The sequence below is a fragment of the Kogia breviceps genome, chromosome 1, assembly GCF_026419965.1.
Source record: "Kogia breviceps isolate mKogBre1 chromosome 1, mKogBre1 haplotype 1, whole genome shotgun sequence".
NCBI classification, from domain to species: domain Eukaryota; kingdom Metazoa; phylum Chordata; class Mammalia; order Artiodactyla; family Physeteridae; genus Kogia; species Kogia breviceps.
Window position 1 is genome coordinate 66,336,399 of NC_081310.1, and position 26,431 is coordinate 66,362,829.

General features: G+C 52.3%; 1 protein-coding gene across 4 annotated transcripts in view; it reads left to right on the forward strand.

Moving 5' to 3' along the window:
- Nucleotides 1-26,431, forward strand: part of PIK3C2B (phosphatidylinositol-4-phosphate 3-kinase catalytic subunit type 2 beta) — a 60,775-nt gene that overhangs the window by 17,041 nt on the left and 17,303 nt on the right. For 3 of the 4 annotated variants that reach the window (XR_010840571.1, XM_059044691.2, XM_067033420.1), the window contains exons 2-19: nt 3,053-4,073; nt 7,266-7,366; nt 7,956-8,110; nt 8,326-8,446; nt 11,428-11,539; nt 11,693-11,772; nt 12,160-12,223; nt 13,699-13,845; nt 14,489-14,522; nt 15,356-15,551; nt 16,624-16,746; nt 20,163-20,330; nt 20,887-20,998; nt 22,158-22,300; nt 23,608-23,796; nt 24,958-25,051; nt 25,189-25,283; nt 25,741-25,921. Coding sequence is in view for 3 of the 4 variants with exons in the window: in XM_059044691.2 (XP_058900674.1) it covers nt 3,141-4,073; nt 7,266-7,366; nt 7,956-8,110; nt 8,326-8,446; nt 11,428-11,539; nt 11,693-11,772; nt 12,160-12,223; nt 13,699-13,845; nt 14,489-14,522; nt 15,356-15,551; nt 16,624-16,746; nt 20,163-20,330; nt 20,887-20,998; nt 22,158-22,300; nt 23,608-23,796; nt 24,958-25,051; nt 25,189-25,283; nt 25,741-25,921 (3,048 nt within the window). In the remaining variant the exon portion in view is untranslated. Of the gene's footprint in view, nt 1-3,052; nt 4,074-5,466; nt 5,820-7,265; nt 7,367-7,955; nt 8,111-8,325; nt 8,447-11,427; nt 11,540-11,692; nt 11,773-12,159; nt 12,224-13,698; nt 13,846-14,488; nt 14,523-15,355; nt 15,552-16,623; nt 16,747-20,162; nt 20,331-20,886; nt 20,999-22,157; nt 22,301-23,607; nt 23,797-24,957; nt 25,052-25,188; nt 25,284-25,740; nt 25,922-26,431 lie in introns of those variants that run through there. The other variant, XM_067033425.1, reaches the window with a different exon arrangement.

Below are 26,431 nucleotides of genomic sequence, written 5' to 3' on the forward strand. Positions count from 1 at the left end.
TGTCTGGGCAGATAGAAATGCCTGTGGAACTGGGTGGCCTGGGAAGATCCCACGTGCCGCGGAGCAGCTAAGCCCATGTGCCACAACTACTGAGCCTGCGCTCTAGAGCCCGCGAGCCACAACTACTGAGCCCATGCATCACAACTACTGAAGCCTGCGTGCGTAGAGCCTGTGCTCCACAACAAGAGAAGCCACCGCAATGAGAAGCCCGCGTACTGCAACGAAGAGCAGCCCCCGCTCGCCGCAACTAGAGAAAGCACGCGCGGCAACAAAGACCCAACGCAGCCAAAATATAAATAAAATAAATAAAAAAGAAAAAAAAAGGAAGGGAGGCCAAATGCAAGTGTGGATAAGTTAGTAGGGAAGAGAGGCAGGAAGGCGAGAGAGATAATTTCTAGTGGCCTTGGTTTTTCTCTTCACAGTGGTGCCTGGCTAAGACCAGTGTTACTACTCTGCTTGTCCCAGCTTGGGGCTGAAAATACAGTCGTTCTCTGGATTAAAAGGCTTAATCTCAGTTCACCTTTGAGCATTTATCTTGTGTCTCCCATCGAAAGTACTAAGCCCTCCTTTTCCTGGACCCAGTTTCCCAACTCCGGGCAGCCAAGTTTTGGGTATCTTCATCTGCGCATCCAATTCCTTTGAATTTTAAATAGCAAGACTCCCTCTTACCCTCTGTGGATAAAAAGTAGTCTATAAGGAGCTGTTGAAGCGTGGAGAAACTCAACAGGCAGAGAAATCAGCAGAGAGCTGCTTTGTTATGCCCTGAAGCTGGGCTTGGGCTATTCCATTTTGGGGAAAATACTTCCTAAGACTCACTGAGCCAGGCTGTGTCTGATGGATGCACCAGGATCCTGGAAGGGCACCTCAGGTTAAGGGATACTCTTGTCCTAACTCGTTTGGGGTCTGATGGAACTTACCACCCACGAATCTATCTGAATTTTTTTCCTATTGATGCTTTCAATTTTCTAATCATGAGGAAGGACGTGCTTCATATGTTTTGTTACCTGCTGGGTAACAGTACAATAAAATGAAGGATTTTTGATAATTTTATGAAATTGTGAACTTTGCAGCTGCTGGTGAGAAGGGTCAGAAACCACTTACTAAATACTCGCCTGCCCCGACCTAATCTGAAACACATACACGCACAGGTCCCTGGTTCTCAGCTTCGGCTACAGACTAGAATCTCCTGGGGAGTTTTAAAAATACCACTGCCCTACTGCAGACCAGTTAAATCAGAATCTCTTGAGAGTACCTGGGCTTCAGTACTTTAAAAAAATGCCCCCAGTGTTTCTAATGTGCAGCCAGGGTTGAGAACCACTGGGCCAGCCAGCCTTGTCGTTGCAACCATGCCCTCAGAGCCTTTTCACCTCACGGCTTCTAAAGGAAAAGGGTACCAACACTGGAGTGAATGAAGGGACTGCTCGTGGCCAGAGGCAGCTGGCTGGCAGGTGGCGGGTGTTATCTGCCTGTCTGGCTTCCTAAGGGCTGAGGGAAATCAGTATTTCGGCTCACCTGTACTCCATCAGGTGCCCGGGTCTCACCCGTTGGCAAGCTTTGTTTTATTGCTCATATCGGTGCATTTTGGGAGGATCTTAGTGCAGTCTGAGTAGCTGTTTCATAGGGCTTTGTTGTACTTTTCATTTATAGCTTTATTGAGGTATAGTTGACATACAAATTGTACATATTTAAAGTGTGCAACTTGATAAATTTTGACATGTATATACCTGTGAAACCACAATCAAGACAGTGAACATTTTCCTCGTCCCCAAAGTGTCCTTGTGCTCCTTTGTAACCCTCTTTCCACCCCTTCCCAGAGAGCCACTGATCTGCTTTCTGTCACTGTAGATTAGTTTTCATTTTCCAGAAATTTATATAAATCGAATCCTACACACTCATACTCTTGTCTGACTTCTTTTACTCAACATAGTTACTTTGAGATTCATCCATGTTATTGAAAGCATCAATAATTAATTCCTTTTTGTTGCTGAATAGTATTCAGTTGTGCGGACGTATCATATTTTTTTTAATCCATTCACCTGCTGATGGACATTAGGTTGTCTCCAGTTTTTTGATGTTACAAGTAAGACTGCTGTGGATATTCATGTACAAGTCTTTGTGTGGACATATACATTCATTTTTCTTGGGTAAGTAATTAGGAGTGGGATAGTTTGAGTCATATGGTAGGTGGATGTTTACCTTTTCAAGAAACTGCCTATTTTCCAAAGTGGTTGTACCATTTAACATTCCCCACCAGCAGTGTGTGAGAGCTGTCCTCTTTATTTTATTAAAAAATTTTTTTTAATTGAAGTATAGTTGATTTACAATGTTGTGTTAATTTCTGCTATGCAGCAAAGTGACTCAGTTATACATATATATATTCCTTTTCGTATTCTTTTCCCTTATGGCTTATCACAGGATACTGATGATAGTTCCCTGTGCTGTAACAGTAGGACCTTGTTGTTTATTCATCCTATATATAATAGGTTGCATCTGCTAACCCCAAACTCCCAAACCTACCTCCCCCAACCCACGTCCCCCTTGGCAACCACAAGTCTGTTTTCTATGTCTGTGAGTCTGTTTCTGTTTAATAGATATGTTCCTTTGTGTCATATTTTAGATTCCACATATAAGTGATATCATATGGTATTTGTCTTTCTCTGTCTGACTTACTTCGCTTAGTATGATAATCTCTAGGTCCATCCACGTTGGAGAGCTGTCCTCTTTAAATTGACTGAAGAGCCCTTGTCTCCATTTTTTCCTCTTAGCTGATACAAGGTGCCTCCTTCTTTCTTCAGGGTACCTGGGAGCGAGATGACGATGGGATTTAGGGACCAGAAATGGAAACATGTATAGATGAATGGAAGGGTGGATGGATGTAATAGATAAATAAAGTTGTCTTGGTATCTCTTTTTTTTCTCCATCTTTCTGTTTCTTTCTATCTGTTGTAGGCACTCAAGAAACAGGCAGAGGCCCAGATTATGTCACCCAATCAGATTATTGACACGTCTCTTTTTGTGACTGAATGATTGATATTTTTCCTTCTCCCTTGCAGGTGCCCAGACACCATGCCACAACCCTGCAGAACCGACATTGCCAGGAAGTAGAAGACTTCCTTGTTTCCTCTGTCCCCCATCCTCACCATGTCTTCGACTCAGGGCAGTGGGGAACACTGGAAGTCACTGGAGTCTGTGGGCATCAGCCGCAAAGAGCTGGCCATGGCCGAAGCCCTGCAGATGGAGTATGATGCTCTGTCCCGGCTTCGGCACGACAAGGAGGAAAGCAGAGCCAAGCAGAACACAGACCCCTCTCTCATCAGCTGGGATGAGCCTGTCCTAGACTTCTACAACAAGCCAGCGGGAAGGCGGAAGGACCTCAAGCTCTTACGTGGTCTTTCTGGCTCTGACCCTACCCTCAATTACAACTCGCTCTCCCCACAGGAAGGGCTGCCCAACCACTCTACCTCCCAGGGCTCCCAGCCTGGCCCAGATCCCTGGCCCAAAGGCTCCCTGGCCGGAGACTATCTGTACATTTTTGATGGTTCAGATGGGGGGCTCTCTTTGTCCCCAGGACCGGGGGACACAGATGACTCTTTTAAGAAACTGTCCCCACCTCCTCTGCCTCCCCGAGTCTCTATCTGGGACACTCCTCCTCTGCCTCCCAGAAAGGGGTACCCCTCATCCTCCAAGATCTCCCAGCCCAATGACATCAACACTTTTTCTCTGGTCGAACAACCTCCAGGCAAACTGCTGGGGCATCGGCTCCTAGAAGAGGAAGAGGAGCTGGGAGGTGGGGGTCCAGGGCGCCTACTGGGGTCCATGGACTACGACGGTATCAATGATGCCATTACACGGCTCAACTTGAAGTCAACCTATGATGCAGAGATGCTGCGGGACGCCACCAGGGGCTGGAAGGAGGGCCGGGGACTCCTGAACTTTGGCAAGGACACTCCTGGAAAGCCTGTGGCCCGGAGCAAGACCCTGCCCCCTCAGGTGCCCCCCCGCACCTACACCTCCCGCTATGCCAACCGGAAAAATGGGACACCTGGCAAGGATCTCCAGATTTCTGCAGCTCCGGTGAGGACCTTATTGTGTTTCTCTGTCCCCTTGCCCCTTGTCATTCAGAAACAGAGTCCCTCTTTCTTCTTTGCTGTTCAAATCACAATCTGCTCCACACTCACCCCTTCAGTCCTCTCCTGCCCTCTGCTTCTGACATTGGGCCCCCGGTCCGTGGTGGGGGAAGGAAGAGGGACACTGGTAGAGAACGCTCCTTTTCAGGGCCAGTTTTGTGTATCTTGGCCAAATGGTCCTTCTCGGGGCAGGCGTTTGGGAATGCCCACTTCGTGATATAAGGACAGAACTGGGGTGAGGGGATACACTGTTGACTGCATGGCCGAATGGCCTTGTGCACTGGGGTGGGTTCCTTCTGCTTTCTGACTTTCTGCTCTGCCAAAAATGCTGCGTGGTGATGAGGTTCAGTCATGCTACTTACCGATGTTTAGTGCTAAGTCCCAGACCCTGGTTCAGACCCGCTGCCTGATGATCTGCAGTGGCGTAGCCCTGTTCTGTCTCATCCCAAAGCTCCATTGTTTTCACTCGCTCGCTGGCTCTCTCTCCCTCCCTTTGTCTCTCCCCCTCTGTCTCTCTCCTCCCTGGCCTCCATGTGTGCGCATGCTCACATCTCTCATTGTGATAAACTATACATACCATAAAATTTACTATCTTAACCAACTGTAAGTATACAGTTCAGTGGCATTAAGTACATTCACACCGTTGTGCAATCCTCACCATCATCCGTCTCCTTTCACAGTGAAAATGTTAAGAAAAAGTATGCAGTATGACAGTAATTATTTCACTTTTATCAGTATATAGTATACAATAGCAAACTATCTGCACAGAAGCATGGCTTAGGTTCCAGGGCAGCTCTGATCTTTTTCTGGTTTAAAAAGTGTCAGCAACATCTCCCTGGGCGGGACCTGAAGCCTGCTTTGTGTTTTGCACTTGGAAACCCTGGCCCCAGGGGAGTCGAGAGGCACCCCTGTGGCTGATGACTTCTGTCCTAACAGCTTTCCACCTCATTCCCTCCCTGTTTCCTCCTTATCCATTGTCTAAGGGACACTGGGGCTTTCCCACCTTGTGTCCCAGCAGTTGGGATCCTTCACAACTCTGGAAAAGCCACGTGGTCCTTCCTTCCTGTGCTTTGGCTAAGAGAGTCCCCCAGAGCAGAGGCAGCTCCTGGGTTAAGTCACAGCTCTAGAGCGCAGGGCTTTTTAAAGGCCTTGCTCTGAGAGGTGGGGCTGTTCCTGCTATTTATAGGGACAGGGAGATTCTGTTCTGCACAGCTGGGCCCGCTTACGCAGCAGCAGCAGCAGCAGCAGCAGCGGACCACCCTGGTAGGTGGTCACCTCTGTGGCTCGCTCTCCTGCTGCCCCCCCAACTCCCTCACCCTCCTCCCATCCCCTGTGTGTTATCAGAGTTCTGGGAGGGAGCTTGGTCCAGAGTCTCCTTGAAGAAGCTAGAGCAAAGCAAAAAGCCCTTGCCAGTTCTTAGGGGGAAATGCGGCCCTGGTCTTCCCCACCCGAGCTTGGTGCAGGGGCTCATCCCACAGTGAGGGGGGGCCCCTCGGGCTCTCGACCCATACCACCACCCCGCCTTCGCCGGGCTTCCAGCCGGAGGGACCCACCTTATCCCAGGCCTGTGGAGCCAGCTAAGGAAATGGTTGGCTCCAAATGCCAGCCCGGTACCCCTGCTGCCAGCTTCTACCCCGCAGATCCCCCCAGCCAGCACCGGGCGATGCCATCAGGGCCTGCCAGCAGGGCAAACGTAAGTGGCTTTTGTTTTCTTATGGAGCCAGTGAGTGGTACTGAAAGGCATGAAAATGGCCCTCAGTCACCACTTTGTTCTCTACCCTCCTTGCCTTCCCCTCTTCTCGCTGTCTCTCTGTCTCTGTCTGTCTCTGTTGCTCTCTCTATCGCTCTCACTTTTGTGGGTTAGTTGCTGACAGTGGTACTATTGTTTTGACTGGGACACAGGCATGAACTTGGCAGAGCCAGGGCCTCCCATGCCAACTGCCCCCACGGCTACCCTCCCCTCTCTGCACCCCCTCCATGCTCACCCAGGGGAGCAAGGCCAATGAGAGAGGGTCACGCAGAGGAAACAATCTGGATATTCAAATGAGGAGCTCAGTTGCTGCCATCTGCCCCGAGGGGCGGGGAGGACAGGAGAATAGCCAGGGGGAGGCTGAGAGGTGAGGCGTTGCGTGTGTGCAGACTGGCTCCCCGGAAGTATCCGCCTTTACCGGATGCAGGCCGGCACTTCGTCAGAGCTCTCGCTTCATTACCTTGCGGTGGCCTCCCTGGTGGCTCTGGGCAGGCAGGCCGAAACCTGCCATGCACCAGCTCCTCCTTCCTGTGGCTGTGCTGCACGCCTTGTTCGAGGGCTGCTTTAGAACTCCTCATGGGTGACTGAAAACAGCTCTGTGGTGGGAGACAGTTTGAGGTCTTGTCTGTGAGAATCGCCACCAGCACACACATGTTCTTGGACAGGAAGTGGGGCCCAGGCAGGCTTCCTGACATTCCAGCTGTTGGGGACCAGAAGACTTGAGAGCCAGGAGGAGCTAAGCCTTCTGCCCGGTTCTTTCCTGCCCAGAAAGCTGCTTTGACGCTTTCTTCCTCAAGTAGTACTTACTGGGAAGGCACGTGTGTCTGAGTCATCGCCTCCATTCACGGTCTCTCGGTCTATCTCTGAGTTGGGTCCCTGGGGCCTACTGTGGATGTTGAAGCTTTGCCCAGGGCTCAGCTTCCCTGGGGACTGTTTGGGAAACCTACTTTCTCTGGCCTCAGTGGTGGGACGGGGAAAAACAATGACCCAGTGACCCAAGGAGTTGAGCTGTCTGCTCAACTCCCCGCCATGCCTCTGGGAGCATCCCCCAGAAAGCCAGCCCCACGGCCCAGCGTGCCAGGAACCACCTGACCTGCAGGGTTGAGCTTCTTAGACACTGGCCTCTCGGGAGGGAGGTTTGGCCACACTCATGTCCATCCCACCCAGGCTTCCAGACTCAGCTAAGGCGTCAAGTACTCTTTCAACTTGGCTCTTGGTCTGCCAGGACAGCAGATAAATGTACTCCTGGATTTCCCACATTTTTTTTTTTTTATGCCCCTTTCACTGGAAAGTCTTTACACCTAGAGTTTAAGAGTTTAGGCCTAGGAGCCTGCAGGAAGGGGATGGCATGAGGGAAAAGGCACTGAGTAAGTTGCTCTTCTCTTAAAGGTGGGCTCCCGGCCCCACGCCGTCACCAATGGCCATGAGTTGTTTGAGGTCTCAGAGGAGAGAGATGAGGAAGTTGCTGCGTTCTGCCACATGCTGGATATGTAAGAGTTAAAGACTGGGGGGTTGGGGAGGGTTGTGGGCGCTGGCGGGGGAGAGCCACCCCTCTCAGAGCTTTCTAGGGAGGAAGAAGAGCCATATTTAATACATCTCAATTTACAACTATGGGATGCTTCCTGCAACCGGTATTTGCAGGCTTTTTGGAATCTTAGAAGGTTCACAGTTTGGACAAAATTCAGGAAACCTCGATCTAACAGTCAAATTGTTCCAATCACTTCAGGCTCAGTTGCCTTTAGGAACAAACACACCCCAGATGGAGATAAGAGTGTAATCTTATCTGGAGCTAAAAGAGAAAGGAAATGGAAAAATTTTCCATGGAAAGCTGTGTGGTTTTAAAACTATCCTTAATGTCCAACTCAGCTTGGGAAACATTTTGCAACGGTAACAGATGTATCCAGAACAGGGTTTCCCCCAGCTGCTCCCCCACTGCCCCCATCCTGGCCCACAGACCCACGGGCTGAGTGGGGATGGAGGGGTCCCTGGGCCTCAGGACGGGAGGTCCCAGCAGGCCTCTTGTTGACCATTCTCTTCTGAAGGCACAGCGACGGTCCTTCTCCCTCTCTTCCTGCACAGCCTCCGATCTGGCTCTGATGTCCAAGACTACTCCCTCACTGGGTATGTCTGGAGCACTGTCACCCCAAGCCCGGAGCACCTCGGGGATGAGGTTAACCTGAAGGTGACCGTGTTGTGTGACAGCCTGCGGGAGCCACTCACTTTTACCTGCAACTGTAAGTTAGTGCGGAGTCGGTGTGAGCATCCCTAAAGCTGGGGCAGGGCTGACGGTGTTTTGACGATGTGGGGTCTTTTGCCGTTGATTCCCAACCCCAAGCTTTGTGTTTGCCTGCTTTCTCTGGTTGTTGATGGTTCTGGGGGATGGGGTCTGGATGAGCCCCGCCTGCCCCAGTGCCCCCCCTCATTGCTTCCCCTGCCTCACCCTTTGCAGGTTCCTCCACTGTAGACTTGCTCATCTACCAGACCCTGTGCTATACCCATGATGAACTGAGGGGTGTCGATGTGGGTGACTTCGTGCTAAAGCCCTGTGGGCTGGAGGAATTCCTGCAGAAGTGAGTGCACTGGTGGGGACAAGCGGGCAGGAAGTGGCACCTGCCTTCTAGGTAGTAGGATTATGAGGGGGCTTCACCGGTGTGGTGCTGGGCTCGAGGCCTGCGGCTGGCAGCTCCCTGCCAATCCCACAGTCAGGACTCCTGCTTTCTGGGCATACTGTCAGCCACGTTGTACTTTCCCCAGGAGCTCGGTCTTCCAGCGGGGTTTGGCTGGCTTCCTGAGCCAAATCTGCTGTGGAAAGAGCTTGGAACTGGGATTAGGCAAAGACTAAGTCGTATCTGCTTGCAGACTTCTGCGTGTGGAAGGGATGTGTGTATGGGGGCGGGGAAACTGTGTGGGGTAGCTTCTCCCGCCCTAGATTATGTGTGGGGTCTTTATGGCCAAGGGCAGGAGGAGGGCTGGGCAGAAGCGCCCTGTGGAACTAGCGGTAAAAATCACAGTTGCTCTCTCCTCCCCCTTCCCCCGCCGACAAGCCTTTCCCCCGCTGGCATGTGCAGCTGGTTATCCTCCCTACGAGAGGTTCGCCTCCAGCTCCTCTACATCCAGTGCCCTCTGCAGGGAGCAGCCTCTCTGAAAAGTCTGATGTGGGCCTGTGGCAGCAATCTCCTTTCCACTGCCCTGGGTCTCTGGGGTGCTGGGGTGGTGGGAAGGGGGGTTGTACCCCTCAGGTGGTACAGCTGTGAGGCAGGCTGTAGAGTCAGCCAGAGGGCAGCGGATAAGAAAATAAAGAGAGCCGCTTTCCTCCCTAGGCTTCCAGTTGCCTACTGCCCACTACTACTGGCCACTTGGTGAAGCAGATCTTGGGAGTGGGGAAGGAGAGGCCGGTATCTCAGGTCTGAGGAGTGTGCGATGAGGGCCACCACTTGCTCTTTCTCTTATGTGCAGGTCTAGATGCAAGGATGGTTGATCTATGGCTAGAGCAGTTCTTGGCTGGTTTCTTTAACCTTAGGGATATTGTGGGCCCTTCCTGGCCTCTGTGCCCTCAACTGGAAAACTGAGAGAAAAGAGGGGGCAGGGCCCTACGTGACACAACTCCAGGGAGCACAGTTCAAATGTGTATCACTCTCCCCTAGAGGAATAGAAGGGCCCCCAGATTCAGGGGCTCCTGGAGAAGAACACCTGCCACTGTTGTAAGGGAGCAAGGGGCATAATTGGGTTACGTCAACACAGCTGGTTTGGGTTCCAGCTGCCACTTGCTAGTTGTGGAGCCCTGACCCTCAGCTGCTTCTGTAAAATGTAGCAAGGGTTAAATATGAGAATGACCCAATGAGCAATCAGTAAATATTCCCAGGGAAGGACCAGTCCAAAGAGAGGATACGGATTAGATGGATACTGTCATTTCCCTTGCAGCCCCCTAGTACTTGAGCCCCCAAGTCCAGAGGTGGTAGCTAAGCCGTCAGCTTCTGACATCTTGCCAAGACCCAGGTGGAGTGTTCTAGGCGAGGTGGAGAAGGATTGTTGGTCTTAGGGTCATGCCTCTCTCACTCTAAATTGAATGCACACAGAGGAAGGCCTTCCACAGAGAAGGTCAAGCAAGTCCCCTGGGGACCTGTGTCCATCACTCTTGGTCCAGGAGCCCCCTCCTCCACCAAGGCTCTTCTCTTCCCTCCCACGCAACAGAAAAGCCCAGACCCCTGAGCACAAGATAGCTGCCTTGGGTGGGGGTGGAAAGGACCCTCTGGGGGTTCCAGAAAGCTGCTAGCTCCCAAGGAGGCCCTGTGTTTCCTATCCTTGCTTAGAAAAGGGGCTGACGCTGAGGGGGAGTGGTGGGTCCAGGATGCAGGCTGCTCTCAGATAAGAACCTTGAGACAGTCCCCGGGGAGGGTTGGGTTTCCTGCCACCTCCCCCACCCACCCCCAACGCACTCTTCCTTCCTCCTGGGGCACTCCCACCAGCCCCACCCCACAGCCCAGCCTCTCCCACCCCCAGGTTTTGGCTGCAGCTCAGTCTTAGCAGGTTGGGGTCTAAATCAGAGGCTTGGCGCCTCCGGATGTGGAAAACCCACTTACGTCCTAGCTGGACTGGACTGGCCTCCGGCCAAGGCACCTCTGTCGGCTTCTGCACGGAGCCCTATGCTTTGCTCCTTTCCTCTCCATTTCTGGCCTAGATTCCCAGCTCTGCTGAGGAAGGAAGTCCCTTTCCGGCTTCTGTTACCCAGCTGCTGGGACATGGCCCAGGCCTGCAGTGCTGGCCTGCAGGTGGGACTCAGCCTGCCCCTTCTCCTCGGCTTCCTTTCTGACTAAGGTGTGATCTGGAGGGAGGAAGGGGCTGGATCACCTAGGGACTCCCTAAGCCCCCTTCTCTGAAACTTGGGGGGGGCGCAGGGGGGTCTCACCTAAGCAGTGGGAATAGCATGCTGGTAGTCTATAGAGATTTACATTGTTATTCACAATCGCAGGACCCGCAGAGGGAGGTGAGAAGCAGACCTTTGATGGGTTGGGGATAATAGACCTGGAATCTTGGTGGGTTTGGCTGGTTGGTCTCAGCACCTAGTTGGTAACGGTGGGGGATGTGAGACTTAGGATCACAGTGTTGGGGGGATAGCGTCACCCATTGAGCTCCACACCCGAGCCTGAGCACAGGCTGGCTTCTGTTGTGTCCTGTGTACCCAAGCCAAGAGGATGGGATTTAAACACTGCCCCTGAGAAATCTCTCTGTTCCCCACTCCCTCCAGAAGTTCCCACCCCTAGAGTGAACCAGTGATAATGGTAATAAATACCTAGGAAAGTCATTGTTTGTACAGATCAAGGGTTAAATGTAATAGGTGGCATTTCTTTAGACAGACCTCTGTTTCTTTCCCCAAGCTCTACCATGACATCTCCCAAGAGCTAAGGTGGGGGTACATCACAGGTATACTCCCCCTTCACCTTTCCTCACCCTTCCTCCTGTTTCTCTCTCCCTGAGGCTAAGGTATGCATTTCCCTTGAAAGTCCCAGTGAGTCCCCAGAATGCTAATGGCCTTGTCCCCCTGTCCCACCAGCAAGCACGCCCTGGGCAGCCACGAGTATATTCAATACTGTCGAAAGTTTGACATCGACATTCGGCTACAGCTGATGGAGCAGAAAGCTGTACGCAGTGACCTGGCCCGGACGGTTCGTGTGTGGTGGGGAGGCAAATGGCTGCATAGGGATGGGGAGGTAGTGGGCAGAGGGTGATATGGAATATACATTGGGTGGACATGGGGTAGTAGCACTGCGCTGTGATACAGGCACCACCCTTCTCTGAATAGGGCACTTCTTACACAGGTGAATGATGACCAGAGCCCCTCCACCTTGAACTACCTCATCCATCTGCAAGAGAGGCCAGTGAAGCAGACCATCAGCAGGTGAGAGTGGGTACCATCTTGGATGTGGCCCAAGCAGGAACCATGAGGGGACCCTAGCAGATACGCTTGCTTGCCTTTATGCCAGGGCCAGGGGTTCTTGCAGGTGTTGGGGATGGGGCCCAAGAGTCTTAGAGGAGAAGATCCCCATTTCAGGGTATGTTACATCTCTTCCCTCTAGTACTTTGCCACATTCTCCAGGTAAAAGGTGGCCAACTAGAAAGGACTTGCTGGCCTTCGGTCTTCATGGGACATAAGGGGAGAGTGGGAACCCCTTTAAACCAGAGTCTGATTCCTGAGCTGTGGAGAAAGAGGGAGAGGATGGGTCTTCCAGTACACTGGGTCTGTTCTGACATCTTCTATGACCTTTCCCTGTCCCCAACTCCCCAGGCAGGCCCTGAGTCTTCTGTTTGACACTTACCACAATGAGGTGGATGCCTTCCTGTTGGCTGATGTGAGTACAAATTCTGGGGCTGGCCCAGCTGCCCAAAGCTCCTCCCTTCCTCTCCTCCAGTCCTCCTAGGATCAGCTAACACTAAAGGGATCTGGAGTAGATACTGAAAATCTATTAGCAGAGCACTTTTTTTCATTCCCCTAGCACACGGGCAAACCAAGACTGCCAGCTCTTGGGCAGCTGGCAAGTGTGTATAGAAAGGTTCTGCTCCTCTGTAGAAGTAGGTCAGGAGCCGTGCCCTGATCCTATCTCTGGAGTAGGGCATCTTCAAAGCTAAGGGACATAGAGTTGTCGCCCTGCTGCTGAACTTGAACGTGCACTGGAGTGTGCATCCTGTGAGCAAGGCCCAGGAACCTCTGATTTGAGAGGTTCTGATGTGCTGGTGTCACAGGTGGAAACTCGTCAGGAGGTGGAGGGTCCCAATGGTCGGGAAGGGCCAGGACTCTCCTTGCTTGGATTCACATGGAGTTTTAAGCCTCAAAACCATGAGAATAAACATTTGCTCCACGTGTCGTGAAGTTAAAGAAAATCAGACAGTGACCTTCAAAAACAATCCCTGTCTCACTGATCCTGTTATAGTGGTCATTCTTTTGGGAGAGTTCAGCTTTGTCTCGAGCTCAGCCCTCCACTGACTACCAGAATCGCTTCTCTAGCAGCCTCTGCTTGAAAATTTACTGTGATGAAAGGGGAGTTCTCTGAACACCTTTTATTTGCACTAGTCTGGCCCTCTGTTAATGGCTACTGTGGATAGAGAAGCATAAGAATTGTCTTAGCCTTCAGGGAGCTTATGTCCCTTCCAGAAAAATGGAATAGTAATGTAAAGCTATTAGTAGACAGAACAGGTTGGTAATGAGTTAATCAGGGGCTCTTGAAGAGTGATAGAGAGGGGGACTGTCCAGGGAAGGCTTTGGGAAGGAGGGTGGAGTTTAGCTGGTCCGTGATTTGCATTTACTTAGGTAATCAGGGTAGGACAGGTAAGGGGATTCCAAATGAGAAAACTGCAGGATCCAAAGTGCAGAGGGCAGGGCATGGCCAGGGTCTGAGATGAGACCTATCTGGACATTCTTGACAGTAGTAGGAGAAATAAGGCTGCGTGGGCAAGTGGGCCCTCAGTGTGATCTCTTTGGTCTCCCTGCTAGTCCCCGTGGATTGATTTTATGAAAACTGCATGTCTCTAGGGGAGACCCTGCATGTGTTTGTATAGTATAAGCAGACTGGCGGACAGAGGGAGGCTGGGGATAAGAGGTGGTTCAGGCAGGATGGCTGAAAGCGCTGGGGAACGTGGGCTTGGCTCCTTTCATTCAGCAGGAGCTGTGTGTGGTTCACTAATGCGGGATGTTTGAAAATAAAGCACGGATTCCACTGGTGACTCCTGAGGGTCATGAGCCGCTACTCCTCTCCGCCCATTCCTTCAACACTGTGGGTGCTGGAGGCCGAGTGCTAGCCTGCCAGCCTCACTGTGCCGCCTCCCACAGGGGGACTTTCCACTGAAGGCCGACAGGGTGGTCCAGTCCGTCAAGGCCATCTGCAATGCCCTAGCCGCTGTGGAAACCCCGGAGATCACCAACGCTCTCAACCAGCTGCCCCCCTGCCCTTCCCGAATGAAGCCTAAAATTCAGAAGGTAACAGGGCCCAGAGCACTGGCGTGGGGAAGGAGGAGAGGAATATTCCCCGGAAACTAGGTGACTAGGTGACCACTTACTAAAAGGCTCTTCTCTCAACCTCCATCTTTTATGTTTGAACATTTAGTCACACAGTTTTTGGGAAATGGATGCCCGGTCTGTCACCTCTTCCTGAGGATGAGAGTGGGGGCTAGGATCTGCCCCTGGGACTGCTTGCTGGGATCCCAGGCCAGAAAAGGCTTTGTTCACAGTCACTGAGGCACTGCCTGGCAGTTTTTGTACCCACTGGGGTGCAAGACCAAAATCTGCCCCGAGCCGGGGATTTGGGACTCCTCAATGGGGGCTGTGTGCTGTGCAGACGGGGCCCGCCAGCACGATAGGTGCTGTGACCTGTAGTGGGGTAGCCTGAGGGCTGGAATGTTTCATTTGGGTGGACACGATGATTTTATCCTTGGTCTGGTTCACTGTCCCATCACACGAATCTGGTACAAACTGTTAGTCTATCCTCTCTGGGGAACCTCTACTCCTCAAATTTTGGTCCAGTCTGGTCCAGATGAGCACAGCTGTGAAAAGCCCTTCTTCCAGCTGTGACGGAAAAAGCCATGGCCCTGAAGCTTCCCTCCCTCTCCTTTTTCCCCAATAGGATCCCACCGTCTTGGCTGTGAGGGAAAACCGAGGTAAGGGAGCTGCTCTCTTCATCCAGAAGGGGCAGCTGAGAACTGCAGTCTCTGCCCAGATTCCTTTTTCTCCCTGGCCCCCTTGATTTATGGGTCCAGGTCTGCCTCTGTGTGTGTATGTGTTTTCCTATATGAGGCGTGGACGCAGCTGGAGGGCACATTTCTTTCCACAAAATGTTTTCTAGTTATTTTTACTAGTGATTCCTGTGGTGTCCCTGGGAGGTGGTGATGAGGTGGTATAAGTGTGATGGCAGGCGTGGTAGGGCAGAGTTAGCTCTGGGTTCCAGATGGAAAAACTTTCACTTGGGTAGGATGTGAGCTCATAACCCCTGTGTTTCCAACTTTGAAGGGGCCTGGGGAGATGGCGATAAAGAATTTTTCGCTAGGATTCCCCCTTAAGTCTTTCAAGCAGAATGTTGCCCTACAGAGCTCATAGCTCTAGGATTCTTGGTCAGTGATTCCCAATGTTTCAGATTTCGTGGACCAAAAAGCATTATTTGAGGGACCAACAGAGAATTATCAGTTTTTATTTTACTAAGCAATGACTTCTTTTAAGTAACTGGTAACTATTATTCCCACTACTTCCTAAAAGAAAGGACATTTTACACTAAATAAGCGATATGTAAAAATAAGGACAATGTTTAAAATTGAGTGTCTGTCACTTTATGAGAAGCTCATGACATGCTCCTGCTTTTTCCTCATTTCATCACAGATGGGTGACTGGCATCTGGGGACTACTGTCCTCGGGTATCCCATCTTAGCCAGTGCCATGACAATAAGATGGGGCTTGTTGAAGCCTTACTATTCTTCCTTCTGTCCCCTTCCTTTCACAGAGAAGGTGGTGGAAGCCCTGACAGCCGCCATCTTGGACCTGGTGGAGCTGTACTGCAACACATTCAATGCAGACTTCCAGACAGCCGTGCACGGGAGCCGCAAGCATGATCTGGTCCAGGAGGCCTGCCATTTTTCTGGGCCCCTGGCCTTTACGGTCTATGCCACCCACCGCATCCCCATCATCTGGGCTACCAGGTGAGCACCGGGCTGAATGGCCTATAGGGAGCAAGCCGAGTTAGACTTCAGATGGCTTTTTCTGTCTGCATGTGACCCCACTGTCCTAAATTTAGGATCTGTGGCATTATGGTGCACTGGGGCTGAGGGGATGAGCCCACTGAGAGGGAGACAGACGTGGGCTGCGACATCCCGGAGGGGAGAGAAAAGGCAGCAGTGGTCAGATCTTGTCACTCCCTCTCAGTGATGGCTGCTTAGGCATCCCTGCCCCCTCCCATCCAAGGCCAGCTGATGGAGATGCTGCTGCGACAGATGGCCGCTTCCCAGATCTGAGTGCACGCCTCACGGCCAATGACTGCACTCCCCTGCAGATGTACAATGGGAGGGGGCGGGGAGGTGGGAGATGACCCTTTGTCTGGAGTTCCCTAGGCCTGCGAGGGTGGGTGGAGGAGGACGTTAATTTGGTAATCCTGAGCTCCTCTCAGGGTCCCCCAGCATCCCAGGCCTGGGGGAATAGGCCTTTGGCTCCACCCGACCCCCGCCCCTCTCTTCCCAGACCCCCTCCCCCTCCCTTCCCCTTCTCTCTTTGTTCCTCACTTAATGTATTCCTCTGGGCGATTGGCGGAGAACAAAGGAGGCAGCCTGGGAAACCAGGGCCTTCTCTGACCTTTTCTGTCAGGCACCTGTCACGAGCCGCAGGGACTCCCATGTGTTGGCATTCATTTCAGCATATGTCGTTTTTTCATCCCCCACGCTTCTCACCTGCCCATGCGCATGTGCGCAGGCGCGCCCCCGGACACCGCATGGGCTGGAGCTGGTTCTAAGGAGGAGGCTGCATGTCTGCTTCCCAATAAAGAAGGGAGAAAAACCAAGGGCTCAGCATGGAACCTGAAACTGGGCAGACAGATCCAGATCGAGTTGCTTTTCCCAGAGCACACTTCCGCAAATCCGATTTGGCTGTCCTGTCCCTTGACCCCATGTTCCAGTCCCACAGATCAAGAGTTTTACAGGGGAAATGGAGCTTGGCATAGTTCGGATGACTGAGATGCAGTCTGGGAGCTGAGTGTCCTGACCTACGCCCTTTCTCTTGTAGCTATGAAGAGTTCTACCTCTCCTGCTCCCTCAGCCATGGCGGCAAGGAGCTGTGCAGCCCCCTGCAGACCCGAAGGGTTCACTTCTCCAAGTACCTCTTCCACCTCATCATCTGGGACCAGCAGTAAGACCTCCCGCCAGGCTCCAGTGCCCACTGCAGACCCTCTCAGCCTCCTGAATGCCCAGATTAAACCAGGCTCTGTCACGAACCTTAACCAAACTAGCCCTTCAGACTCTTGAGACTCCACTTCCCTCACTCTTAAATGGGGACAGGTGTAATTTCTACCTCTCAAATTGTTGTGAGTTTCCAACGAGAAGTATCCATAAAGGCTTGTTGTAAAACGTGAAGGACCATATAAACATTAGTTTTAATAATAATTCATTGTTTTGATCTTGTCTCCCTTAAAAGGTTTAATAGTCTGAGGGAGTCTCATCTTCTCCCTTCTTCCTAAAGTTCCCATGGAAGAGGGAGACGGGACCATGGTTTCTCCCTTATAGATCTGGAAGGGCAGGCTGCCTAGAGGGAAGACTAATGGGCTTAGAGCTATAGGAATAAGGCTCTATTTCTAGCTCTGTCTCTAGTCGTATGTTCTCTCTGGCCTCTTTGGGCCTTAGTTTCTCAAACTGTAAAATGGGGACATTTGTTTAACTCAGAGGCAGTTGTGGCACTGAAATGAGGTAAGACAGGTTATAAATATAAACATGAAAACACAAGCACAAGATAGTATTAACCACCATTTATTAACAGTAATTTGCTGTCCGGAAGGTGTAGGCATAAGCCAAGCAAAACAGGAAGGAAATGGAGGCCAGGGTGCCTCGATGGTGACATTGCAGAAGTTTGTGTGCCTTGTGCCTTTTCTGTGTTGCTCCATCCTCCCTCAGGAAGCACCTTGTTTGCTCCCCGCAGCTTCACTTTCCCAGACTGACTTATCTCTGAGTCCTTATGTGCAAAGCAGAACTGCAAATTCAGTATTTGGAGTGCAGATTAAAGAGATTGAGGAGGGTCCTTGGGGAGGCCAAGGATACCAAAATAGGTGGATGGAGAGTCTGAAAATCCTGGGAGAGGTGGGCCATTTTACAGACGGCCAACGGGAGAGGCAGACCTTTTCTCCTGTCTTCACACGTTTATGATTCTTAGAGCAATAAAGGTATAAGTAAAGTCCTTTAATTAAACAGTCACCAGGGCAGGAGAGACTCCTTGGAGGCTGAGGATGGCTGCATTAAACGGCTCCCGAATTTCACCATCCCCTTGGGATTCCCTGGCCTCAATTACTACGTGCTTTACAGCGCTCCAGCCCAGGAAGACCTCACAATGAGGCTTAGACCCTTTCCCCACGGAGTATCAGAGGTGTGGAGGCAGCCCAGCATGTCCCACCTCAAGCTGCCTGCTCTGTGATCTCATTCTACTCCCTGTCTGAATCTCTGCCTCAAATCCCAAAGGCCTGCTATCCTTCCTAGAGCCTTGTGGAGGGTGTCATGTCAGCGCTGCCCCTCCAGATGCCCCGTGGCACCTTCATGATCAAGACCAAGGCATGTGGGAGGAGGCAGTACTGTGTAGGCTTTTGGGCGCCATCATCCTCTCCTTCTCACCGTAGGTGCAACCTTGGGCAGGTCATTCAACCCAAAATGAACATGGTAGTAGGGCCTAGCCTATAGGGTTGTTTGAGAGCAGTTGAGACATTGCAAGTAAAGTGCTAGGCACAATACCTAGTACATGATAAATGCTTTCTTCTTTATCGTCTTTGTTGTGTTCTGAGCTCTCTCAATTCTGGTTTCTCTGTTCCAAGTGACTGACACAGTGACTGACACATGGGGATGTTTGTGCATGAAAGTACTAAATGTATATAGCTCCGTTCCAGTGCAGTAACCACAGTGTCACATAGCAAAAAGCCCCCGGTATATGCACACATCACACAAGTGAAGCCATGTCCCCCTTTTCACTGATGAGGAAGCTGAGGCACAGAGGTGTGAGTAGTTGCCCAAGGTTGTGAGAAGAACCAGGACTGGAACCGGCGCATCCCAGGAACGCTGCCTGGAGGAGTCAGCCCCTGTGATGCGCTGTTGAGGAATGGGTTGCAGAAGGGAGGAAGTTCAGAGCTACAGCTAACCTACTGGTGGTCCTGACTGACCCCAGGTGAAGGTCCATGGGGGAGGTTTTAGAATACCAGATATACCCAAGGGCTGAGGAGAAGGGGCCCTTGGTTGGTTCTAGGCATTATGGTTTCAGCTAGAAAGGTCCCTCACTCTCTTTCTCTCTGGATGCCCAGCTGGAAGCTTCTTCTTGGGTGAAAAGAAAGGGATCAGGACCAGCTCCGTCTGTGGGGTCAGCTGACTGTCTCCCTCACTGTAGCAGCATGGGGTCAGCTAACTCTCAAAATAGGCCCAGCAGCCTCACTGTGCCACACTAGCCAAGTCCTGGCCTGGCATGTACGCTGGCTGCTGGCGGGGTCCTAATTATAGCTGTGGGCCCCCATGGTAGAGGCAGCTGGGACAGAGCAGGACCCTGCCAGTCTGGCGGGAAGGAGGGAGTGCCTCACTCACGTGGAGATTCCCCTGGAGGAGTGAGGGGGCAGCGGTGGAGGGAGGCTGCTTGATCATGAAACTGCTAATGTTGGGGGTGGCCGCCCTGCCTCTGTGCCCTCTGGCATAAAAGCCGCTGGGCCCTGGACTGGCCAGAAGGGTGTGACGGTATGGACTTTGGCCCAGGGACAGCTTCCCCGAAAGGTAATGTGGGTCCTTTCTCTTCCCACAGCTCCCTTCCCCTCTCCACCCACCCCTCCCCTGGTCCTTATCCTGAGCTTGGAGGGAGTGGCCGGGTGTGATCCAGGCGTGGGAGCACAGGAGAGACCATCTGGGCTTGGGTACTGGCAAGGGCTTCCGTGTCAGTTCTTTGGGCCCCGCCAGTTTGCTTTCTCACCACCCAGGGCCTTGGAGGAGCCCCTTCTTTTTATCCCTTCGGCTTTAAAAATGTTTTCGGGGTGAGAACAAACTATTTGTGTCCAGTGGGTTAGGAGAAGGGGACACGGGAGGACAGACAGGTGGGAGGGCCGTGGGGGAGGGTGCGCTGAAGGCAGAGATCTTGCTGCTGCTTCCTGGCTGCTCTGGCTGTAAGACGTGGGGGAGGGTTGGGAATTGTTCAGTGGAGAAGGATTGTCAAAAGGAGCAACTTCTCGGTGACTCTGCAGAAATCCTAAAACAAAGGAAGGAGTATGGCTGTCAGTATGGGGCATGTAGACAGACGCCTGAACTCTAGGTGGCTCTGGCCACGTGAGTTCTGTCTGGTCACCGTGGGTAGCCTCAAAATCGGAGGATGTTTGTCCTACTCTACCAAGAGGCTGCAAAGACGTATAGACTGTGTTCCTGCAGGCATCGAGTGGAGGTTTTGCCTGCAGTTTGGGATCTGTCCGGGTTCTGCAGGAAGGCTTACCCAGGGAGCATATCGGGAGGCCAAGTTCTCAGCCTCATCTTGACTTCCTGGGCCACCTGGCCCTGGAAGCCACAGGGGTGGCACTTCCTGATTTGGTTTCCTGTCCTCCCTAGGATCTGCTTCCCTGTGCAGGTGAACCGGTTGCCTCGGGAGACCCTGCTGTGTGCTACTCTCTATGCTCTGCCCATCCCCCCACCCGGGAGCTCCTTGGAGTCCAATAAGCAGCGGCGGGTGCCCGAAGCCCTGGGCTGGGTCACTGCTCCGCTCTTCAACTTCAGGCAGTATGTGGGCCCAGGGCAGCTTGGCCTTGGCAGGGAGGAGGGGATAGGGAGAGAGTCCTGGCCGCTGCATGGGCCAATGCCCCTTGGGCAGGTTGGCCAGGTGGGGCTCACCGGCAGAGTCCAGAGGGTCCCAGCCCTGGTGGAGAGGACCAAGGCACAGGACTGGTGGCCAGGACAATTGATGTAATCAAGAGCTGCTGGGCAGGACTGGTGGGAAGGGGCGTGGACATGCATGCTCAGGCAGCATCATCTGGTCTTGTCATTGGAAGGACCTTAGAGGTCGTCCAGTCCAGCTCTCTACGGCATGAAGGCATCCCTGCCACCCGGTCACCCAGACCAGGGAGGGTGTGATTAGTTTAGGAAGGCTTCCTGGAGGGGGTGGGTTTTTATAGGACTTGGAAGAAAGAGAAGGCCATGGTCTGTGGGGAGAATGAGAGAGAGGAGTTGGGCAGTGGCTTCAAGCAGAAAAGGCAGAGTTTTGGATGGGGGAGCAGGAGGAGAACCATCTCCTTAGCTACTGGGTTTGTTGGCTTATCCCACCTTCCATCCTCCTTAGAGTCCTGACCTGTGGCCGGAAGCTTCTGGGCTTATGGCCAGCAACACAGGAAAGCCCCAGTACCCGTTGGAGTGCACCTAATTTCCATCAGCCAGATAGTGTCATCCTGCAGGTGAGACCCCAGCCTCTCCCTCCCACCGACCCATCAGGACCACTCCAGAGTTGGCTCCATGTTTTCCCTTTGAGGTTTGGGCTGGGGCAGTAGAAGAAAGTGCGGAACTTTGCGCGTGGGGTGATGAGACTGAAGCAACTAGGTGAACGTGGTTAGACCCGGAGTGGGAGGGCAAGTTCAGCGGAAGCTGTGTCCCATCTCCTTGAGGTTAACTGATTTCAAGGAGCCTGAAGGCAGGGTCCGAGACCCTTGCCAACCAGGGCTCAGCTCTTCAGAGTTCCTTATATTGAACCCTAATATTACTAATCTGAGCCATCCCCTCCCGGGGCCCATGGGGAAGCCTTCCCCACAGCCACTCAGTGCTCTAGTTGGGTGGACCCATTCTCTGGGGAAAAGGAGGAGGAGCTGGTCAGGTCCAAGGTCTAGTTACCGTTTCTGGTTCCTTTTCTTGTGGTCATGAGATGCTTTGGTACGGAATATGGAATATCAAAGTGGATACAGAATGAAAGCTCCAAGAGGCAGGCGTTTTTATCTGTCTTATTTACTACTCTGTGCCCAGGGCCCAGAACAATGCTCGGTACATATTAGGGTTCAATAAACACTTCTTGAATGAAAGAATGTGGAACTCCCTATGAGGACTGGCTCCCTGAGCTCTGACATCCATTTTAGAAGGATGAACATGGCAGCAGGGAGCAAGGGAACCCAGCATTGCAGGCTTCAGAGTTGGCAGAGCTCTCACCTGGCATGTGGTCCCACTTTCCATCTGGCAGTAGTACCCTCCAAGACCACACTGAAGTCTCCCCAACCTCGGCGTGGAGCCTCCCAGTGGCTCAGCCTAATGGCGCTTCTGTTCAGAGTTTGGCCTGGGGCCAGTCCCCTCACCTAGACGCATCTCAGCCCAACCTCTTCCTCACTTGACTGTTTTTCTTTCTCTCTCTTTGTTTCCTTCTCATTTTTCGCTGGAAGTTATAGCTGGAAGGGACTTTAGCGATCACCAAGTCCAACAAGGTTAATTTACAGACAAAGAATCTGAGGGTAAGGGAGGGAGGAAGGGAGGCAGGAAGGCTGGTGGGTCAAAGAAGAGCTGGAGACCCAGGTAGGTGGCAGCCCCACCCAGCTTCCTGTTCTCTCTCCTCACTTCCCTGATGTCATCTCCCAGATTGACTTTCCCACCTCGGCCTTCGACATCAAGTTCACCAGCCCGGCTGGAGACAAGTTCAGCCCCCGCTATGAGTTTGGCAGCCTCCGGGAGGAAGACCAACACGTGCTTAAAAACATCATGCAGAAGGAGTCGCTGTACTGGTGAGGCCCAGGGCATCCCCCATGTGTGACTCGGGCCTCCACTAAGTCTCTCGAGTTCTAACTGACCTTCTCTTACCTCCCAGCAGGTCCCTGTCCTCCTGCTTTGGGAGTCGAGGTGGGATGGGGTGGGCACTGCCGCCTAGGCAGGAAGTGGTGGAGAGAGGGCTCTGCAGCCCCCAGACGCTGACCTTAGGCAAAGTGGAGAGCTCACAGTCAGGATATTAGACCTGGGAACACCCATCCCCACGATGGGGACCTGGCCCAGAATCAGCTTGCCAAGAGGACCAGAGCTTTGCCCCACCCCCAGATAAGCTGTATACTATTTGCTGTCCATTGGGGCAGCTGGCCGCTATGCTTACCACCCTGCCCCCACCTCCTGCCCCTTCCACACCCACAGCCTTTGCATTTCTCTGGCCCTGTCACTTTCCAAAAAGGATCAGGTGTCAAGGCAAGCTGTCAGCTGTCAGGGGTAAGCGAGTCCAAGCTGATCTCATCCTTGGGGCTGCTTCTCTCACCAGGGTTGAAGAGGCTGGAGGAGCTGGTGGGATCTGGGCTCCTCCCCGGCCTGCTCTCTGCTATACCTCTCTGGCTGCTGCATGGCCCTTGTATGTGGCGGTTGGGGGAAATGAGAGAGATGGGGCTCATCTCTCTCCCTCGTGTCTCACCCAGGGCAGCCAGAATCACTGAGTGACTGCAGACCTCCCCTGCCCCCACTCCTCTGCTGACCCCTTGCTTCATTAGCCCCTCAGCTCCTTTCTCCCATTAGACACCTGATCTCAGTCAGGCAAGGCCCAATTAGCCGCAGGTCCTATAAAACCTCCAGCTGGCCCCAGGAAGCCCCAGGAAGCCCCTGGAGGCCTCTCAGCTGCCCAGACCCTGAGCAGTGGAGACCACTGCCCTCTGGTGGCTCTACTTGGGAGTGATGTCCGAAGGGCATCCTCAGGATGGGTAGCAAATTCGGTGCCCTTGGCCCCCGCGTGCTGCCTTGGTGTGAGATGTCCCTGAGTCAAGGATCAAAGATGCGATTTGGACCCTGGCTCCCAGAGTTTGCTTCACACATTGCAATCACTTAGGGATATTTTAAAAATTACCGATGCCTGCCTTCCCCAGACATTGTGACTTAATTGGGTTTGGGTGTAACCTGGACAAGAGGCGTTTACAAAGCTCCTCAGGTGAGGTGACTAACATGCAGCAAAGTTTGGGAACTACTGAATTGGAGTGTGTAGCATTCTCTTGGAGCGTGAGTAGCTTACCCTCTGGCTGACTCTGCTGTGTCTCTCGCCTCCCCCGACCACTTCCACCCCCAGGCTCACTGATGCGGACAAAAAGAGCCTGTGGGAGAAGCGGTATTACTGCCACTCGGAGGTGAGCTCACTGCCCCTGGTGCTCGCTAGCGCCCCCAGCTGGGAGTGGGCTTGCCTGCCCGACATCTACGCGCTCCTGAAGCAGTGGACCCACATGAACCACCAGGATGCCCTGGGGCTCCTGCATGCCACGTGAGTTGTAACACCCCCCTTTCCTGACCACGTGTCCTTCCAGAAGCCAGGGCTAGGCACTGCCCATCACTGACCTGGCCAGCCCTGGGGAGAATGGTCAAGTGGGCATGGAAATTCAGGGCTTTTCCACTTCTCCTTTTCTCTTTCTTTCCTTTATTCCACCCCCACCCCCCATGTTATATTATGAACATTTTTCAAACATACAACAAAACTGAGAATTTAATAGTGAACATCCGTATTCCCACCACCTAAATTCTAACCATTCACATTTGTTACATTTGCTTTATTGTGTATATACTGTCCATCAATACATCTTATTTTTAATGCATTTTGAAGTAAATTGAGACATCATAACTCCTTCCTAAATACTTTAGCAAGCATAACATTAACTAGAGCTCGATGTTTGTTTACGTTTTTTTCTTTTGAGGCAAAATTTACATAGAAGTAAATGTCCAAGCCTTATGTGTACATTTGCTGAGATTTGACATACACACATACCTGTGTAACCCAAACCTTATCACTTAGTTCGGCTCTTACAGTCCTCTTTCCCTTCGTTCCTCTGGGGACACAGGCTCCCAGTCTCAAGCCCCTAGATGGTACCCAATGTTCTTGGTTTATTTTCTACCACTCTTAGTAATTAAAATGTACCTGATCCACGTATTTTGCCTTCAGGACTTTTTGAGGCAAAGGTTTTGCTTATCTCTGCTAAACTAATTCTGGCTAGGTGTACTGACTTATATATAATTTCATGGTCTCTGTTATTTGCCTGGCAAGCTTTGCGTTAAAAGGATGGTACCAAGAAACGATAATGCTTTGACCCTCATGAGGGCTCTTTGATGATGGGATTTCTGGCACAGTGGGAGTCAAGGAAGAGATCTTTGGGAGTGGGGTTGAGGACTTTGTCCCATTTTCTTTAACTCATACAGGGAGTGAGAGTGGCTTCCATGGCCCAAGCCTGACTCTGACCATGGGCCAGGGCCATTCTCAAGGGTTGCAATCCAGAAAAGGTGCTTAGGACTCTTCTAGTGCCTTTGGCAGATTCTGGGAGTCATTGCCATTTCTTTATCCATGACTCTGAGGCCCAGGTGTGAGGGTGCTTGCTCAGCCCTGTGCCTTAGAACCTGTGGCTGGACTGTCAGGGTCCTGGGCTCTATTTTGCAGGTTCCCAGACCAGGAGGTGCGTCGTATGGCTGTTCAGTGGATTGGCTCCCTCTCTGATGCTGAGCTGTTGGACTACTTGCCCCAGCTTGTGCAGGTGGGTGAGCTGGACTTCCCTCCAATTCTGACGGTCCCACCCCCAGGACCCCGAGACAGACTGCATCCTGCAGGGATAGCAGTTGGTATGGATTACAGGCAATCAACAAAGCCTCCTGTTCCCTGTCTCCTACACAGGCCTTAAAGTATGAGTGCTACCTGGACAGCCCCTTGGTGCGCTTCCTCCTGAAACGAGCTGTCTCTGACTTGAGAGTGACTCACTACTTCTTCTGGTAAAACTGTGCAGAAAGAGGAGAGGTGGACACATCTCCCTCACTTGGGAGTGTTTTACTCTAAGCCTGCAAGGGTGGGGAGCTGAGCCATCTGGGTTGCAGTATGTGGCTGACTTACCAGGTGGCCTTGGGCCAGCACCTTTTCCTCGGGGGCTCTCAGCTCCCCCACATGTAAGTGCAGTGGGGATCATCCCTGGCCCTCCCCTCCACCCACGCACGGCAGAAATACAAGGAGAAACCAGATGCAGAAGGGCTTTGAACTCTACTTAAAGACAGCATGGGCAGACTGAGATATGGCTGAACACCTCTGTATAAGTTTTGCATCCAGAGCCTGTTTTCCTTCCCAAGTTTGGGGTGGGTTTTCCAGGGAGTTGGAGCTGGGTCTGACCACTCCCCACCCCCTCCTTGCCTGTTATCCTTTGAGTGTTCTGACTTCCCCCTTCCCTTTGCCTGGTAGGTTGCTGAAAGACGGCCTCAAGGACTCTCAGTTCAGCATCCGCTACCAGTATCTGCTGGCAGCCTTGCTGTGTTGCTGTGGCAAGGGGCTGAGAGAGGAGTTTAACCGCCAGTGCTGGCTTGTCAGTACCCTGGCCAAGCTGGCCCAGCAGGTCCGGGAGGCTGCCCCGTCTGCACGGCCGGTGAGTGGGGTGAGGCTGCCTCTACCCATTTCCGGTTCTGGGCCTCTGCAGCCAGTAACTTCTTAGGCATCCTGACCAGCAGGATGGCACTTGACCATCTCTGGTGAGGGGCTGGAAAGAGGTGACTCCCTAACCTACAGGTTACAAACTGACAGTCTGCAAGCTGGATACAGCCAACGGATGTGCTCTCTTTGGCTTGCAAAGTATTAAAATTTTTATTTAACTGTTTACCTTAAAGGCTAAGTCCAGTTGTGTAAGTTGTTCACTGCACAAGAGTACCCAGCCAGAGTGGGCAATGAGGGCTAAAATTCAGTCATGCTTTGTTCACTGTGCTGTGAGCCACGGCTCAGGGCTGCTACCACCCAGAGGGGGCACCTTTGTCTGTTTGCACAAATGGGTTGTATTAGTCCAGTGTCGGTGATCTTGGTTGCTAACATTTAAAAATTGGGAGATTGTGAAGTCTAGATGATTGGCTTTTTTGGCAACGGCCCAAGTGGCAACTCCTCCTTG